General features: G+C 40.3%; 1 protein-coding gene across 1 annotated transcript in view; it reads right to left on the reverse strand.

Annotated features, from left to right (window-relative positions):
- Nucleotides 1-2,114: 2,114 nt before the first annotated feature.
- Nucleotides 2,115-16,544, reverse strand: part of LOC104037837 (trifunctional purine biosynthetic protein adenosine-3) — a 34,740-nt gene continuing 20,310 nt past the window's right edge. Inside the window, exons 13-22 of the mRNA XM_075707795.1 lie at nucleotides 15,860-15,969; nucleotides 15,058-15,256; nucleotides 11,560-11,808; nucleotides 11,044-11,196; nucleotides 9,665-9,868; nucleotides 9,209-9,340; nucleotides 8,454-8,584; nucleotides 6,719-6,860; nucleotides 3,494-3,609; nucleotides 2,115-2,297 (exon numbers count right to left, since the gene is read on the reverse strand). Coding sequence (XP_075563910.1) covers nucleotides 2,115-2,297; nucleotides 3,494-3,609; nucleotides 6,719-6,860; nucleotides 8,454-8,584; nucleotides 9,209-9,340; nucleotides 9,665-9,868; nucleotides 11,044-11,196; nucleotides 11,560-11,808; nucleotides 15,058-15,256; nucleotides 15,860-15,969 — 1,619 coding nt within the window. The remainder of the gene's footprint in view (nucleotides 2,298-3,493; nucleotides 3,610-6,718; nucleotides 6,861-8,453; nucleotides 8,585-9,208; nucleotides 9,341-9,664; nucleotides 9,869-11,043; nucleotides 11,197-11,559; nucleotides 11,809-15,057; nucleotides 15,257-15,859; nucleotides 15,970-16,544) is intronic.

The raw sequence follows: 16,544 nt of genomic DNA on the forward strand, positions 1-16,544 counted from the left end.
CTGGTATCCCTCTGAGACTGGGTGTGGTGGTCGGCTATTAACCTATTTATTCTTTTTTACAGACTGGTAATTGAAGCAAAGCCATCTAGGATCCAGTTCGCTTTCAATTTCTCTTTATGCATCTGTAGAAATACAGATAGGTGCTTAAATCCCATTTGTCATCAGTCTTAGCGGAAAAATACCTGAGTCTTGCTCAAGATGCCTGTGATGGAATGGGGTGTTGGGTTTGGGACTCCCAGGTCTTCTGCTATTGGCTTTCCTGGCAGTGATCAAACTGCTTTTATCAGTAGCGTTGTATTTATTAACTGTACAGGTAGTGATTTCACCCCTAGCAATCTTACTTCTTCTAACGTGTGAGTTAATTTAAGTACAATTTCCTTTGACTTGTAAAAGGTTTGCTGTGTCATGGCTAAGGCGCTGAGCTTGGGCAGGCTGCACCCCTGCCAGAGCTGGACACTCCCCGTGTCTTTTACATTCTCACTGAGGCAGGCTGGATTTCAAGCCCTGGCGGGCAGTTTGCCTGCAGGGGAGGCCCTTCCGTGGGAGGGCAGGTTTGTAAAGGGGAATGCTGGGCTGAAGACTTAGCTTTTATTCTTTGCCCTCTACAAGCAAATTCAATTTGACCATGTCATTTTCCTCTGTATTTGCTTCGGCTTTATCCTCGGTGACAAATGATGACAGGAATATTTTGTCAGCAAGTTTCTTCATCAGGGATCATCTGGCCACTGAAAGGTCACCGCACTCTGCAAATCATTACTAACGCAGGACTGCACAGCTGATTTACAGTTGCTGTACTGTAGACAAAGTTAGATTCCGTTTCACAAACTCCTCCTCCAGCTTATACCTCTAGTAAAGGAATTCCAAGGAAAGATTTTGATATTTAATTTTTCAATTTTATTAGACTTTATTTCAAATCCAAATTGAGATTACATCAACACGGACGTACCATAAGGACATCAGTGCACAGAATACAAATCAGCTTTCTCTGTATTAAAGGGGAGCTCTAAAACACACATAATCAGCTTCAGTCAGATGCTTCTGGTTTGTATGGGGGAAAATTGGTTATTTTACTAAATATATCAAAATGTTTTCACAGCTATGCTAAAACATTAAAAGAAAACCAGGTGCTTTTTCACAAGAGTTCAGCTGTGCAAAAAACCTTACTGGTTTCAAAATGATAACATTTACTGGGTTTCCATCAGTATTATTCCAGGTGAAAATACTGTTCCAAGACTAAAGGCACTTAACTTCAGCAGAATTTCTGAAGAAAGTCTCACAAGCCAAGAACACATTTTGTATCTAGTCCTAACTCCCTTTCTGCTCATTCCAAAAAAAAACCCAAACCCAAACCCAACTCTTTTGGCTCTGAACAAATCTCTGAGGGGGATTCACATAGGGATGCTTTAATGGTCAGCAGACATTTAATTCTATTTAGCATCTGATTGATAGCAGGTCCAATATTTGAAATTATGGGATACGTCCAGAGAATCTTGGCCAGACAAGATCTACAAACCTTAAAACAGAAACTATATGGAAAAAAACCATTTCGTTATCTGCAGGAATAGTTAGTGTTTTGGGAGGCCAGTTTTTCTTGTTTTGGCTAGAGATTTTATGAGTAAAGTTTTTTGCCTTGAGCTGTCTCTTCCATTGAACTAGTTCCAGTATGTTTCCTCACAAACACTTCACAGCACATGATGAGAGAATCCCCTGTTACAGCCTATATGGTCTGCTAGAGAGTAACACTGATGTTCCTAAGTCAACCTCAGAGGTGCTCAGGTCTCTCTCTAACCAACTGAATGCTTTTTTGTTTGTTAAGAAAGTGAATGAGAACCAAAATGTTGGCCAAGGAAGTGATTCTGATTAGGAAGCACGTAACAGAGCCGTTGCTGAAACTACTGAGAACAGCCCCCCCGCCTTAACATTCCCATTTGTGGCTTTCTCCGGATTTTATGTCAAATCTTTAACCGTTTGAGTGAGAACATGACATGGTAAACTCTACGTTGAAAACACTTTGTGAAGAGAATACGGTGTGCGTGTTATTAGGCTGTGACCTGTTTTGACCAATTAAGGCACCGCAGCTGTGCTGTCTGAGGACCTTCACGGACACGCTGCTCCTACTTCCAGTAGATCTTGCCGGCTTCCCCGACCCGTACGGCCCCACTGGCGACAAGCTGCAGGGCAGCTGGGAAGGCTCGGTGCTCGGCCTCCTTCACCCTTTCGGACAGGGTCTCCACTGTGTCACCAATCTTAACTGGAACTGCCTCTTGGAAAATGATCGCTCCAGCATCAACTTCCTCCTGTAAAAGCAATAGCCAGAAAGTCTGTACGGTTGAAAGAGGAGAGAGAGAGGGGCCCAGCTGTACGACCATGAATGTAATCCGGATGCCTCGGGGATCTGTTTGCTATTACATTATTACAGGAAACAGGAATTTGGGCTAATGGGAGGAGTGCAGAAAAGATGCTGGCACTCACGCTGGCCTGTGGGGAACTAATAGAAGTGCAGGGTTCAAAGTAGAAGAGGAGGCAGGCAGAACAGCAGTGAGTAACATTTCTGCTACAGAAAACAACGACAGCCATGTTAACTAGGGACATGGTAGGCTAAATTGGACAAAATGATGACATTTCAATTCAGAAGAGTGAACTAGCCAAGCCTGGGCACAGCGGGACTAGAGGACCCGACAGATCTTTCTTTTGCATGTTAATGAAGCAGATCCCTGCTGTTTAGTTATTGTTTCTCAGTACATTGCCACAGAGAGAAGAAACCCTAAGTCATATAATGGGGAAAGGAATGCAGTTTTTCCTTCTATCTGGAAGTAATAGTTTTTGCCTCTTTTTTCAAGAGAAAGCAAAAATCATGAGAACAGATTTCGGGAGCAGTGGAAAAGGGGAGGATAATCTGAAGAATGCAGTAGAGGAGGGGAGACTAGTTGCTGTCAACCCTGGGAACTGAACAAGATGGAAAAAATGCTCCCTGAACTGCTAAAAACGTGCATCTTCCAAGTTGAGAGATCTTACTTTTCTTATTTTTTGACTTACGTAAATCGACAAGTTTTTCCTCTATTCTCACAAACACCGGATTACTTCTTAACAAATCTAAGCTTCTTGTGCCATTTTTTCCTTGAAAGCAACAAATAAGGAAGGTTGTATGATAAAATCTAAGAAGTTGGTGCTGTGCAGTAATAAAGATTTTGCGCTAGCCAAGGCCTTATATGAACTAGTATCCGCACCGCAACTGGTGGAAGGCAGCAGTGGGATGCTTAGGAAGAAGTTAACTTCGGTAAAGCTTAAACTCCTGTACAGACTGTTCATTTCCAGTTCCTTCTCCAGGGACAGCAAACTAAAGCACTGTATTGCGTAATAATGTTACAAATGAACAAAGGAGAAAAGGTAATCCAACATGATGGCATATGTTCCAAGCAAGCTCTGAGGTGAAAATCTTAAGACTTAACTCTATGCATTATAGAGTTAAAGGGAGGGAGAAGGAAGTACTTACAGCTACAAAGTGTACAGTACAGCCTGTGACTCGGACTCCAGCTTGTAACACCAATTTGTGGGCGTTTGCTCCCTTAAAAGAAGGCAGTAGAGATGGGTGGATGTTCAGTATTTTTCCTGGAAAATTATAAGTGAGGTCATTGTCTTTTAGCAGCCAGCCTTACCAGCGTATTCAAAGTACCATAATCAACAGAGGACCAAAATCCATTTGTGAAAAAGATTTTTCACGACTTTTGCATGCGCTTGTTTTTTGACGATACGGACAGATAACCAGCCCAAAGCACTTCAGAATGTCTCGCTATTTCAGAAAAATCAAAGACAGCAATCAATTACAATTAATTGCATGGCTAAAGCATATTTCTCCAGTGAGTAATAATGATTACTTTTTTGATGTAGCTGTCCTTGCCCTCAGCATCTTGTTCTTCTCTTCTTTGATCACAAGCACAATCCTCTTTCATACAAACTCAGCACCCGGAAGAAAGTCAGCGCAGATTCAAATGACATAACAGACCCCCCGTGACAATGCAAAAATTCTTTAGCCTGGACTTTTCCTCCACACCTGTTTTGGCTTAATAAAAGACAACAGCTGCTCATATAGGAGCCCTTCTCTCTGCCCTTCCGAAAAGCACCTGTCTACCAGTACTGCTTTCCATGCAGAAAGCTGGCTGGGGGATCCTGAAATTGCTGATGTAACCGCTAATGCTTAACCAGGTGCGACCACGGTTATAACCCTGGGAAGCCTGTACCTCACATTTCCCTTAAAAGGGAAAGCACATGCCTGAGTTCCTACCTAGCTGTAAAGTAAGGGAGAGTGGCTGCCTGTGAGCTCAGGGCCTCACCGCTACAGCAATGCGGTGGTTAAACCACGAGAAAACCTTTCTTCTGGCAGACTTCCCCTGTCTGCTCCTAATACATCCGCGACAACGCCTCCTGCCCATTCTGGACCAGGGTGAAGTCAAAAGGTGCTTGACAGCCCTAGATCTTCTCTTAGATTCAGTACAAACCCTTACAGGATAAAAAAAAAAGTGGCCATCGATACTATTTATATCACAGTACGCTACGCCCACGCCGTCTCTGCATGCCTCCTGTTTAGGAAGACCGTATGTCATCGGGATTCATTGAACACCACCTAAATGCCAAGCAGCGAGACTGAGCTGACATATGCTGGCGGAGGCAGCAGTGTACCGAAATAGAGGCTTATGATTTTGTAATGTGAAGTGAAGGCCATTTCTGGCACCATGATACGAAACCTGCACTCTCACTGCAGTAACTCATGCAGATACTGACCTGTGCAACTTAAAGAGGCAAACGTATCGACTGATCTTTAACAGTATCTCAAATGTGTTTTGTACCTCAAAAATACCCCTTTTAAAACATCAGCATCTCTCTGCTTGCTGCTTGAGCAAAAAAGTATTGGGGACAGTGAGCTGAAAACAACACTCTGCACTTCTATCTGAGTTTCCCCAGTTTCTCATTACAGTACTGTCAGAAACTGCTCTAAAGAAAAGCGGTTTTCTGTTTGCTTGTTCCCCCCCCCCCCCCCCCAATCTGTTCTTTATGTTAACATTCAAAATTAACATTTCAGGGCCATTAAACAAGAGAGTTTCACAACTAACTTCATACTGGATGTCCTTGTGACTGCAGAAGAAAGGAAAGGTAATAGCTTTTAATAGAGCTGAAGAAGAAAGAACAAGAACTGATTGCTCCTGGACAATTTACGCTGTCAGTGCATGACTGGGTCAGAGTTTTACAGTAGGCTCCTGTTAGCTGGCACAGATCCCTGAGCTGAACTGAATGTTTGAACTCACACCTAAGACCTACCTGCCGGGTACTCTTGGTCAGAGCTCACGTAGGTATCTGCTTTCAAGCTCAATTCAGCACTGGACATTTAAAAACATGAATTAATCAGTGCAGCCATCCTGTACCAAAGAGAGTCTCTTCTGCTCTCATGCCAGTCGTGTGTAGCACAAGTCCTGCACTGTGCAGGATGATCATCAGCGCTGGCAGTGCTCTGTCCCTAAATCAGAAGAAACTAAGCTCATCCTTTATTTGCACAAGATCTCTGCACTAGAGAAAGCTCTTTTCCATCCTCTACACAGATACTCTACTCAAAACACATCTCTCATAGTGAGGGATTCCTCTCTCCTAACTACTGCTGTCTACAGCACAGACATTTACGTCTTCACCTTCTGGACTCCATAACGAATGGAGAGAAACAAAACCAATTCAGCTGACTTACTTCAGTTGACAGCTTTAGCATAAAATGAATTGCCTCCTAGGAATGCCTGGTTTGCTCCATTGATTTTAAAGAGAGGTCAGAAAAGTCGTTCAGGTGTAAAAGGTCTGTGTCATAGACACACCCAGGGTGACACAAAAGTCACCATGTGAACAATAAGGCCGCCCAGAGAGCTGCAATGTATAGGCTGACCAGCCTGTAACTGGTGTGAGCGAGAACTAGTTTAAGTAACCGTGACTGAACCCAAAGCAGAGCAAACAGTGAGAAGAGCAGCTGCCTCTGTGTGATTCAGGACTCCCTAAAAGAAACAGAAATGAGGTAAGAAGAGGAATGTAACAGCTGGGGGAGGGAGAACAACCACTGAAGCAGGTAGAAGCGTTATCAGCCTCTAACAAAGATGTGGAAAAATTGTAAAAGGTGACCAGAACGGAGACACTGTGAACGCTTTGGACAAACGAGCTGAATCTGCCTGTGAAACATGCCACCCTCGGATTCAGACAGCTCCCGGGACGTCTGACCAGAAGACTGGCAAGTTTGTTAATAGGAACTGCGTATCGCCGCCTAGTTTTGCAGTTTTACACGCAGCCAAAGCAGCTCATCTGTTAGGGGAGGGAATTCTCAGTGGCTGGAATCTCACCTCTCCCCAACCAACGCTTACTGCTTAGGTAATAAATTTGCCCTGCACCTCATGTTCGCAGGGGTCTAAAGTTTTCACAGCCTTATTTTAAAATATTTTCTAATAAATCAAAGACCACAAGATCTGCATTGGCCCTTGGCTTCCTTAAACCTCTGTGGAAATCATAGAGGGAAGGGGAAAAATACCACCTTTCTCTTTCTTATCCTTTTCCTTACAAGATGGGAAGAGTCTAGTTTCCTGCAAACCCAGAATTAATATGGTCCCTTTTCCATATTTTTCCCATTTTCTTTTTCCTGAGGCTAAGCTATAAAATTAATTTTTTTTAAATGAATACACTACTATGCTGTGCTTACCTTCCCATTTTTTGACAAAAGGACCTGACAGTATTCGCATAAATCCAGCCAGACAGATCAGTTCAACTGAGAATTCTTGAAGGACTTTGTCAACTGCACTGTCAAATTCAGTGCGACTTTCATACAATTTATGGTCAATAACCTGTGATAATCCAAAAGATGAAGAAATATGGACATGGTGTTAATTTAATCTAAATGCTTTAAGAGCACAATGAAATGGTACCCTTGAGTAATAAAACAAAAAACAAGTAAATCTCCATTTGTGGTTCGAGTTGGGTGCACGTACACAGCAAGAAGAGCAGTTCATAAATGCATGCAGCTAACAGACAAACATGCAGTCTTTATTCCTGTTCACAAAGAGCAGTCATCAGAATAAACAAGGGTTTTATGATATTAGTCCCACAGCTGCAGGCCTCAGCGTTTGGACACAATTTAACAACCTACAAATGTAGGTCATTAAGATAACCTAAAGTCTTACAGTGATTTCACTCAGTTTACGGCCTCTGACAGTTTTAAGCAGTTGAGCCTTGCTGAAAATTGTATCACAAAACCTTGGAAGAAAGGCTAATCACAAGCTGATAAAACAGCCCCTACTGCAAAAGGTCAATATAACCGAGTTAAGTATTTTCCATCCAGGATACATCCCCTAATGTAAATAGGAAGAAGGCAAGTGCTACGTAACTTAAAACATCCACAGCCTTTTAAATAAAAATACTTGTTATTCCCTACCACTTTTTTCACAGTGACACATTTAAATATCACAAAGTAGTTTTGAAAAACCAGAACTGGTTAGCTGAAAAGGTGGCAGAGGGCACTAGAAATAGAGCCCAGCTCAACACTGGGCTGAACTCTGCTATGAACTACCAGGTAGTAACTGGCAAGGTCATGTTCCTCGGTGTCTCTGTTTCACCACTCACTCCATCTTAACCACCAAGACCATCATCTCTCTAAGGCTGTATTTTTTTTCCTCATGATATGTTTGTTCTTCACGCATATACTACGGATGTATTTTACTTATGATCTTTGTATACTCCCAAGTAAGAGACAGCAGCACTAACAATCAGATCCTGCTACTATTCAAGTTAACAACAAAGCTTGCACTGGGCCCAAATCTTCCATCTGTCTGTAGTTATCAGTGAAAAGTGACTGTAAAATGCTCCTAAGTCAGAACAGTAGCATTTCACATCTGTCATGCAAATGGCTGCACAAAGGGCAAACCAATGCGGCACTGGGTCCAGTGACACTAAGGGAAACGCAGTTTGCTTTGAACGAATCCTGGAGAGCCTGAAGCAATGCCCAGGGAGTCAGCGGAAGGTCCCACTGAGTTTCACCTCTCTATTTCATTCAAATTAACTACTATGTCCGTTTAGCATGTAATTTTAAAATTAAATTCAGATACAACAGCTTGTTACTTTAGTGCAAGTGCACTGCAGTTAAATAAATGACAAAGTTTCAACTGTAACTGTGAAAGTTTTGCACTGGTTTGATACAATGACTGTTCCCAAAACCATCAGGATTGCTAGCAACATCTCTGAGAAGGAGAAAAGGAAGTATTTTGCTTCCCCATGTTAGGTAGTTTGCCCAAGGGCACAAGCTGATGACAGACCAAAAAATGAAAGCTAAAGGCTTCCTGTCAAACCATCTCTTACCCTAGTAAAACTCATTATCTCACAGTACCTTCCGGCTGTAGTCAGAGCTAATGATGGCTAACTTTAAAAAGATGAGAAATACTTACCCTTGTAGAAATACCAGCTCTTTCAGCTTTCCTTAACCCCTCCACACCAGCTTTGTTAGAAACAACAAGAACTATTTGTGCAAAACTGGTGGGCTTCTTTGTGCTATTTATGAGGGCTTCCAGGTTTGTGCCTACGAGTGAAGAAATAATTAATGAATATCAAGTTGTTCCTGGAGAATAAATATAGTTAACAGCTAGAAGAGGTGTTAAATAAGCGGCAATATAGGTGAGACTCAATCCAAAAAACATTTGTGTTAACAGTAATCCTGTTTTCATTGATTTTACTGGGAACTGAATTTGACATCTGGAGGCTACAGGGCTTTTATTAGAAATTAAATTTGTAAACTGTAATTTTTGGAATTGGAACGATGGTCTACTTCTTAGCAAGTGAGAATACTGGAAACCCTGGGAGTGCCTATATGGCAAGAAGAAATTCTGATCTATTTGTGAAATAGTGCTGCTGTCCCTATAGTGCAACACAGTGGCTGCTTGAACCTAGAGACATGCAGAAATTTGTAGATGAATGAACACAGATGCAATTCATACTCAGTTTGCAGCAAAGGTTAAAGATCATTCCGTTTGTGATTGAAATTAATCCAAGGGCAAAATCTATTCTGCCTGTTACCGAAAGCCTGTTAGAAGCCTATCAGAGCTTCCATGGCGAATTGCAAGGACTTCAAGAGATTCTGAATCAGAGTTGAAGTTCCTTTTTCAGTAGTCTGTTTTACACTGTAGTAAAGAATACAAACTCTCACCTGTTCCAGAGATAAGGACAGCAACCTTCACTTTGTTTGTCTGAATTTTGCCTTGGATATGGCTGTGCACCGACAGTGACCTATTTGCTTGCAAGGCTCGAAGCAAATTATGGACTTTAACGTGGGCAGAACCTGAATGCATACAAGAAAAAAACCAAAACCAACAACATGTAAATAAAAGGAGAAACAGAGAGAGGAGAAAAGTAGACATGAAAAGAGATTAGTGGCACTGCTTTACTTCTCATTATTTATTTATAGTTCTGGTGACACCTGACATTGCTAAGCACATGTTCTATGAACTAAGACTGAAGTTGTGAGGACTCGCATTTTAATCCCCTGTGCAAAAAAGCCATGGAGGTGCCAATTAAGAGATCTTCAGCTAACCTCCATGGAGACTCACCAGCTAAGGAATTCAGATCTGCATTTTTTTTGAAAGGAAAATAAAAATCTAATAACCTTTTTGTAGGGAGACAACTTTCCCAATCAGCCAGGCTGCCTCGTGTCTCTGTATGTCCTTGAGGACCTGCTGAGCCAGCTCCTTCTGAACTACCAAGACAGCACCGATCCCACAATTAAATGTCCGAGTCATTTCCTCCTCAGAGAGGTTCCCTTCTTTATGGAGCCAGCAAAAGATTTCAGGAATCTTCCAGGTAAGAGCATCTGAAGAGAATTGAAAATACAAATTAAGAGTGGAAATCACTACCAATGAACAAATACTGAAATTATTAGAGCATTAAGAGGCAAGATCTGGATGGAAAGCACGGACAAAGTCCCACAGCAGCATTAGCTTGAGTGAAATCAGCTTCCATGCATGGAAACGGGATGGTTTTTCCTTCGTTACTGAACAAGACTTGGGAGTAGAAAGAAGTGTCACTCTGGGAGGAAATTAATCAGATTGCTCCGCTGCAATCTGTTAATCAGTAATTCAAAATGGGCTCTGAGGCTGTCTTTGGAAAATCCTCTTCTTGAAGGTGACAACTCTGCTTCTAGAGAAACTATTGTACGGGAATGACAGCCTGAAAAACTGTCACAAAAGTCTCACACTGCCCCCAATTCCAACAAGGTAAGGATGATTTACAGGAGCACGAGAAATGCTTCTGGACAAGCCACTGTAAAGGAACTCCAAAGACAGTAAGTTTCTTTCTCATCATGTTATATTTAAAATGGTATTAAGCCCATTTATATAAACTACTGTTCACTGTGGACCACTGTTTAAGTGACAGGTGGAAGAATTATTTACATGCAGTTTGGGAGTGCAAAACTCAGTATTAGTTCCCATATTTTATTCTACAACCCAATGAACACTGCATAACCTATAGTAAGTCATCTACCTTTCCATACTACACTGTCTCCATAACTGAAATGCTACTTCTAGCATACCTGACGAGATTGTGGTGAGTATTAAGGTATGTTGAATAGCATCAGATGTACTTGAGCTAGTAACCATATTTGAATGCTAATCAAAGATTTCATGAGTTTCATTTAATTAGCAATAATGTTGTAGCTTATTGCAAATGGTGACAGCTCACTTTGGGTTGCTTTTAAAGTTGTTTTATTTTTGCAAGTATGGATAGTTTCAAAAAAAATCCAATCCAAAACATCATCAGGGGAACTGAACTCAATGAGCAGCAGTCTTAAGACTACGAAGTGTTTTGACTGGCTCTGTTTCAGGCACAAGGAGAAATTCAGCAACAATGAAGAAAAAGGCAAACTTATTTCTAGATAGGCAAGTCTAGCTCTTACAGTGCAAGTCAGTTGACATGGCCCCATGTACACAGCTTCCCCCAATCCATATTAACATGCCGATATTTCTACAGCTTTTCTTTTCATCTCACCTAAAACGACACCAAAAGATTCTGGGAGAACTCTGGGGATGTTTTCCAGCAAGCCTCCTCCAGTGATGTGGGCATACGCTTTCACATGGCCTGAGCGAAGGACAGGCAACAGAGTCTTGCTGTAGATCTTAGTTGGGGTTAACAAGAGATCTCCTGTAGATGAAAGAGGATAAAAGAAAACCAGTTACAGCACAGAAAGAAAAGCTAATCAATATGAAGTTGCGGAAATCTCAAAATATTAATTTGCTGAATACTAATGAGCATTGTACTACAGAGAAAAACACAGTGTTCTACCCTTTTTAGCATACAATTAGTTATTTATCCCCCTCCCTTAATTTCTTTCCTGCATATGCGATTCAGAGCAAAAAAGAGGACAAGAACGTGTTCAAGAATGGAGTAATTTTTTTAGCGCCTTAGAAAACTTACAAAACCAAAGGCACAGAAAAAACTGTTGTGTGACATTTGCCTGTTCAGAAGTTCGAGTTACAATGCAAGAAACTGCACTGTAAGTGGTACCTAATGTCTGATCACCGGAGACGCCAACTGGAGAAGAGAAATCGAACGATGATTTTTCCACAATCTTCCTTACAAGGCTGTACCCATTGCTGTGAACCCCAGAAGAAGCTACTCCAATAACCACGTCTCCATCAGCAATTCTCTCCAGCTGGGGCAGCATCTGCCCTCGCTCCACTGCACCAACAGCAAAGCCAGCCAGGTCATACTCTCCAGGTGGATACATGCCTGGCATTTCAGCAGTTTCTCCTCCTGTGGGAACCAAAAAAAGAGAAAGGGGGTTTTGGAAAACCATTTGGACCAGTAGGCATGCAATTTTTCAAAGTTTTAAACTCACAAGGCATTAACAGACTAGGTTTTTTTTTAATTAGATAAATGAACATTAAAAAGAAAAACATGTTTGTCATGGGCCCTTCAATTGAACAAGCAATAAAAAATTGGGAAAGAACATTTCCTCCCTCACTCTGACAAGCAGTATCAAATTGCTGTGCATTCACATTTTAAAATCAGAGCGTATATTTAGTGCTTCGTATTTCCAAATTTCTGCCACGTTTAATATTCTCCATGAGAAACCTACAAGGTACAAGAGATACAAAAATTCATACAAGGACATCAAAGGAACAACATAGCTATTAGTCTCACCTGCCTTCATAAAGATTTTGTATATAGTGCTATCCTGCCTGCCACTCCTGCCCACAACCTGGCCATCATTATCATGCCAACTCTGAACATCTAAGGTTTATAGACTCTTTTGGGAGAACACCTCTAAAAGAGAGTCTTTCCTACCCATCCATGCAGATGAACTGTTGTCTAGGCTATTATCTTATATCCTGATTATTAGAACATTCTCTTGTTTTGTCCTGAAAACCATGTTTTATGTGGTGGAACTCATTCAGAACGTAGTCTGCAGATGTAATTTTCCCAGGTTGCACAGAAATGCACAGCACTGCTCAGACAGCATTCTCTCTCTCTCTCTCCACATACCACACTGGCTCCCCTACTGCCCTTCAGGTATAAGCTGATGGTCTTCACTGTTGAAGACCTGTGTTCTGCTTGCCACGGTCTCATTCAGTCTAGAGAGGGGAACTTGCTGTGTTTGGTACACGAAATGAGCTCGCTCCAAAGTTTTCCAAACAGGCATCTTCACACTATCCCCTCACACTGGCGAGAAACTCTCCCCAGCTATCCTCACAGCCATCTCGTTATTCTCCTTCAAACCCCTCTGCTACCATGATGGCTACAAGAAAACAACTGGACAATGATTAAGCAGCCATTACATTATGACTTCTGCCTAAGGTGCTGACCAGTACCGTCTTGTTCTTCTTTTGCACTCACCGGGTTTCATTCAACACAAAATTCTTCTCTTTCCAGGAAGCGTCCCTGAAGGGGCTCCAAATTTACCTGAGTGATGGTAGAACCTGCTCTTGTGCTCAGTGCTTGACACTGCTCAGTACTAGATTCTCTGGAAGCTTTTCCAGGTTTCTACATTACATTGCTATAATCAACTTTAAAATCAAAGTTCATTTGCTTAGGTACATTAGCTTAAATCTGTATTTAAAAATCTTTGTGCAAAACCAAGCATGTAGATAAGCCCTTCAGTATCTTGCTATCAAGTGGTGTGATGAGCTTAAGGTGGTTGAGCTGAATATTCAGCTATTGCAGAAATGCAAGGTAGGAATTTAGGAACATGCTTCAAACAAGACTTTTATGAGATGAGACAGATATACATGCTATGTGAATGCACAGTGAAATGAATGTGTGAAGTTGGAGCCCAAACTGAAATTTATTTTGATGATCCAGGCTATAGAAAAGCATTTCCTCCTTAGATTCAGAGTTACTGCATCATCTCTGTCCCTTCTTTTCTGAGAGTGCCAGAAATTTGGGGAAGAAATCATGGTTGTTTTATTTATGAGTTCTGTCTTATTTTTATATTAGCACAAAAACATATTCACTAACCCATTTACAATTTTGAGTAATTATTCTCTGGTAATTAATTTACAACATCCAAAGCCCTTTGTAGTTTTAAAGTCTTGCAATTGGAAGTAAAATCTTGAAATTTCAGTAAGTAATTTCATAGCAAGATTTCTCATAACATGTACTTATGCTGAAGTATGAATGGTTTGGTTATATTTGATAAACTGAGAGAACACCTTAAGACAAATATAAAGCTGACTAACAGTTCATGAAGAAAAAAATAAACCAGAACACAAAAAGTCTCTTGTTCAAAGCTTGTAAACTACCTCAAAATTACACACTCCTACTTAGAAAAGACTTTTGTTGCTAACTTTCTTAAAGAACTGGAAAAAAGGAAAGAGCTACAGTATTACCAGTTATGAAGTGGTATCTAAAGTAAGACATGTGAACTGTCATTTTTAGTCTCAAATTTTTAGTCTCAAATTAAAGGTCTTTTTTTAAAAATCGTGGTAATTCTCTGTATCTATTTTTATTAAAAAAAGAAGGAAAAATAAAAACTATGTGAGAAAACTGAACTTTCTGGGTTTCATTACTTTGAAATTTAACCCTGTGTTGTACTCCTTTTATAAACGAGACTTATACAAAATCATGTATTTTTCACTGACCTAGAAATATTTTTATTGAGATGAACAGCTTTAAAGCTGTATTTTTTAAGATTCAAGAATTGAAATACTGTATCATTTTCATGGATAGCTAGATTACTGTATACCAGAATACACACATCATTTGTTAGTAAAATGTATTATGTACTTGTGTTATAGGGCTGAAAAAGAAAATGTTTAAATTTGAGTCTTAACATTTTGGAACATGCAGATCTCAGTGAAATAAATCTTCAGCAAGTCCTCAGTAGACAAATAGTTTTGCTATTGGTTTTGTAACTAACACGAAACCTGGTTTCTTTTATATTTCTGTCTTGTGGTTAACTTCTGTGTCTTAAGTAGTGAGCTCCAGCTGAAGCTTTTGTTGCATTCACAAGGACATTCTCTGGCTTTCTAGTTTTATGAAGCTTGTGGGAACACAATAGCTGTGAGATCTCTACCTTTCCTGTCCAATTTGGTTGAAATCAGCCAAGAGGTTCAAAGGATAATATGTACGCACACAGGGACACGTGCATGCACAGTAACACATATAAATCTTGTTTCTAGAGGAAAACTTGAGGATTTCCTTTAGGATAAAGGATAAAAACAAACCTATTTGGCATGTTTCCAGATTTACTTGAAAAATACAAAGAATTAAAATACATGAGTTGTTAGTTTTCTAGGTAGCTGTTACAGTTACAAAGTTAAATGAAAAGATACGAATAAGAAAATATATATGCAACTTCCTGAGCTACTGGCAACATTTGTAGAGTACTGTCTCCTTCCAGTGGGTAGAGATTATGTTCTCTGAAAGAAAAGACATGTGATGCTTTGGTTTTCTTTCACTCCTCTAAGATTCTTCAATAGAGTAGCAAAACAAACGCATTAAAACCGACTATAAAGAGATTGCATAAGATTTTTCATATTCTTCAAGGAAGAGTGTTCATACCCAAAAGAGCACATCCTGCCTTTTTGCAAGCTTCAGCTATTCCTGCAATGACACCCTGAGCCACTTCAACGTCAAGTTTGCCACAGGCAAAATAGTCAAGGAAGAAGAGAGGCTCCGCTCCTTGAGCCAAGATGTCATTGACACACATGGCAACCAGGTCCTGACCTATGGTGTCATGTCTCTTACACACTTGTGCAATCTGCAAAACACAGCGAGAGAACCTGTTGGTTAGCTTTGAGAAACCGAAACACAAGCAGAAAGTCTGCAACAGAAGAAGGGGATAAAAATCACGCTGTTCCTCTTATATCCTTTTGAGGAGCAGCTTCAGTTATTATCATCTCTGTGAGCCTCTCCTAACATTTTATTTTAAGAATTGTTACTTTCTTAATTGGCAAGTACAAAAGGCACTTTATGGAAGGAGACTGAACCGGAAAGGGTTTCATTGCAGCTTGCGTAAACACAATAGGAACCATATAATTAAATGGTTTTCCCCATGAGTAATCTTTCTGAGGGTGGAGATTCTACCTTAATCAAATAGAGTCCCTGATTATGTACTTAATATTAAAAATGAGTTCTTTCAAGCATCATTTCAAGTATGGCTGTACTTGCCATGTATATGCCAGAAGTTAAACATATATTTAATTCTTCTGCCTGAAGGAGGGCGATTTCATTTTTCATTCCTTTTTTAGAAATACAAATAGGTATTTTCAAAAGACAATTTATATTTTCTGTTAACACATTAATGATGGGATTAAGCATTTTCCCTTCTGTGCTATTTTCCTTCTTTGACATGAATTTTCACCTTGAGTTTTGTGCCAACACCATCAGTTCCAGACACGAGGATAGGATCTTTGTAACCAGCTGCTTTCAAATCAAAGAGGCCAGCAAAGCCTCCAAGTTCCGCATTGCAGCCTGCCAGCCAAAAAACAGGAAAAAATAAGAAACTTTTACTTTCATGGGTTTCTTCAGGATCTCAAACACAAATTCACTCTGGTATCTGTCAACACGGCTTCGCTTTGTCACCAGGAAACTTTCCTCTGGCATTTAGAGCCTCTTCACAGAGGTACGGGAGCTCCTAATCCTCTTAAGTTTGCTTTGTCTTATTTCTTCATTATTACCTAAGGCTAAAAATCCAAAACTTTGTGATTGAACATTCAAGAATTACTGAGACTGATGCATTTCTCCCTTGCACTTAGTATTTTCCTGAAAAACAGAAAAGGAACTGTGGTAACAAATTGAAGCCCACTGCTTTCTGGGAAAAGATGTTAACTAGGCAGTTTCCCACTGAAATTCCTTATGTCTCTGTTAATACTGCTACTTAGAGTATATTAAGACTCCTTGTTCCTAAGACTGGTTATGATCGGTAAATATGGTAACCTTAAAACTAAAACTGGTTAATTCCTAAGAGTGAAACAAACTTGAGTAGCAAATACTATGAATGCTAAGAATTGACTAGTTGTACTAGTGTGTGTGTATTTATATATAAT

Source organism: Pelecanus crispus, chromosome 1 (assembly GCF_030463565.1).
Source record: "Pelecanus crispus isolate bPelCri1 chromosome 1, bPelCri1.pri, whole genome shotgun sequence".
NCBI lineage: Eukaryota > Metazoa > Chordata > Aves > Pelecaniformes > Pelecanidae > Pelecanus > Pelecanus crispus.